At 46.3% G+C, this 2,500-nt stretch overlaps 1 protein-coding gene across 1 annotated transcript in view; it reads left to right on the top strand.

The window, feature by feature from the left end:
• The window catches only part of LOC115208150 (dihydropyridine-sensitive L-type skeletal muscle calcium channel subunit alpha-1-like), a 31,035-nt gene that overhangs the window by 17,807 nt on the left and 10,728 nt on the right, over positions 1–2,500 (top strand). Inside the window, exons 15-20 of the mRNA XM_029775997.1 lie at positions 793–862; positions 975–1,107; positions 1,356–1,485; positions 1,773–1,832; positions 2,147–2,253; positions 2,415–2,500. The exon at positions 2,415–2,500 is cut by the window's right edge and continues 2 nt beyond it. Coding sequence (XP_029631857.1) covers positions 793–862; positions 975–1,107; positions 1,356–1,485; positions 1,773–1,832; positions 2,147–2,253; positions 2,415–2,500 — 586 coding nt within the window. The remainder of the gene's footprint in view (positions 1–792; positions 863–974; positions 1,108–1,355; positions 1,486–1,772; positions 1,833–2,146; positions 2,254–2,414) is intronic.

Here is a 2,500-nt window from a genome sequence, read left to right as displayed (position 1 = left end):
CTTGGAGATACCTCCAAATTCTCTCCAAGTTTCTAGGTCGGGTAAAACAGAGGTCTACTGTTCTCTTATCTCCCTGCTAAAACACCCCTGCTTAAAACACACACACACACATTTTGTCCCAGCCCTCTACTAGACCTTATGGGACTAACCATTCAGTACCTTAATTATTCATTATCCATGCTACATAACTACTAATTAATAATGGATTATTGATTCATTTACCTTTATTAGATAATTCTCTTATCAGTGGCGCACAATTGGCCCAGTGTCGTCCGGGTTTGGCTGGTGTCGGCCGTCATTGTAATTAAGAATTTGTTCTTAACTGACTTGCCTGGTTAAATAAAAAAAGATCTGCTACCTACCCTCACCACCTGGGGGTGGCCCGTCAGGAAGTCCAGGATCCAGTTGCAGAGGGAAGTGTTTAGTCCCAGGATCCTTAGCTTAGTGATGAGCTTTGAGGGTACTATGGTGTTGAACGCTGAGCTGTAGTCAGCTACACATATTGAGACAGAGGGGTGCTGTTTCCCTCACTCAGATGATTTCTACATGAGATTCAGCCACTTGCGTATTGACCTAAAATTATGAAAACACAGAGAGGGACATAATATAAATGATTTTATCATTTGTATTTTTATTGGTCAAATACTTGGGGAAGCCTGGCTTCCCTTGGCATCCATGATTACACACCACTGTATATTTCATGGAGAAACCCGCCCCACGTTTGGCGTCAGTATAACCGGTGGGATTTGAACCCAGGCCCAACTCTAACCAAAATGCTTGTTTATGTCACAGCTGAGAGTGGACGAGTTTGAGTCCAACGTGAATGAAATCAAGGACCCCTTCCCCCCTGCTGACTTCCCTGGTAAACCCCGTCCGCTCACACACCTCTGGGCACATTCATGTCAATCGAATCTGGATCTCAGAGAACTCCGAATTTAGAACGTGTCACGTTTCCTGTTCTTTCTTTCATCCAGGTGATGATGAGGAGGAGGAGCCTGATATCCCTGACACCCCGAGGCCACGGCCAATGGCAGACCTTCAGCTGAAGGAGGAGGTTGTGCCTATTCCAGAGGCCAGCTCCTTCTATATCTTTAGCTCTGATAACAAGTAATGATGATTATGGTGATGATGATCATGTACTTGCTAAGACTGTGATATGTTGTTCTTTATCTGCCTTATAGTTGAATGCACTGGCTGTAAGTCACTCTGGATAAGAGCATCTGCTAAATGACCAAAATGAAAAATGTACTGATGATGGTGGTGATGATGAATGGATGTGGTTGTTTTAGCCTCCTTGCTTGGCTGTCAGTCACTCTGTCAGTCATTCCTGTGATGTAAATGGTGTCCCCCTCCAGGATCCGTAAGCTGTGCCACCGCATCATCAACGCCACCGCCTTCACCAATATCATTCTCCTCTTCATCCTCCTCAGCAGCATCTCCCTGGCTGCCGAGGACCCCATCGACCCCATGTCCTTCAGGAACCAGGTGCCCACAGACATGCCTGCTCTGCCTGCTGTATCATTCACCTCCTTATCTCAGATGGAAAAGCATTTGTTTCAGTAAAGAAAGCTGAAAGGGAAAGAATTCTGACCAAAATAACTGACATAAAGGGGTTTTCTCTGCTTCAGGGCATCACTGTCTTTAACCTACGCAGCATGATTGCAAGACTGTACGGAGTACCACATTAGAGATTCTGTTAAAGAGCTCTGGTGCACTACTAGGCTGAAATGAATCCGCCCACGTTGGCATGTTGCCCTGTTTCCCCTGTGTAGGTGCTGGCCTCCGCTGATGTGGTCTTCACCTCAGTGTTCACTGTGGAAGTTGTCCTCAAGGTAACCAGGCGTTGTCGGCGCCACTACTAGTAGCTGTACTGGATTAGAAAGGCACTTTTCTGAATGGGATCGTGTCTTACATGTTTACATTACCGAGTACATGAACCTTTTCTGCAGCGACGGTACATCGGTAATGTGACAAACTCTCTCGACATTATCTTACATCCACTTTAACCTGCACCGCAGCCCAATTCAACTCTATATGTTTTCACATGAGTAGCTGTGGTTCAGGTGGGTTAATGGTTTGTTGGTTTGAGAGGGTTTATGTCTCAACCAGTCTCGTCATCTTCAGTATCCTTCCGCCTCTACTCCAGATGACCGTATACGGCGCCATCATGCACCCCGGCTCCTTCTGCCGGAACTCCTTTAATATCCTGGATCTGATTGTGGTCAGCGTATCCCTCCTCTCCATGCTCATGGAGTAAGTAGTCCCTGGGAATGTATATTGTCATTCAAATCCTGTTGTACAACTGAATCTATACCATAATGCTTGATGTAGCTTCAGTTATGAGTGTGTGCCTCTCTCTAGAAATACAGACTATAGACAAGTAAAGTGTGAGATGTGGTGCCTGCCCTATCTAGGTCCAGTGCTATCTCTGTGGTGAAGATCCTCAGGGTGTTGAGGGTGCTGAGGCCCCTAAGGGCCATCAACAGGGCCAAGGGCCTCA

Source organism: Salmo trutta, chromosome 14 (genome assembly GCF_901001165.1).
Source record: "Salmo trutta chromosome 14, fSalTru1.1, whole genome shotgun sequence".
Lineage (NCBI taxonomy): Eukaryota > Metazoa > Chordata > Actinopteri > Salmoniformes > Salmonidae > Salmo > Salmo trutta.
This window is presented reverse-complemented; position numbering and strand designations above follow the sequence as displayed.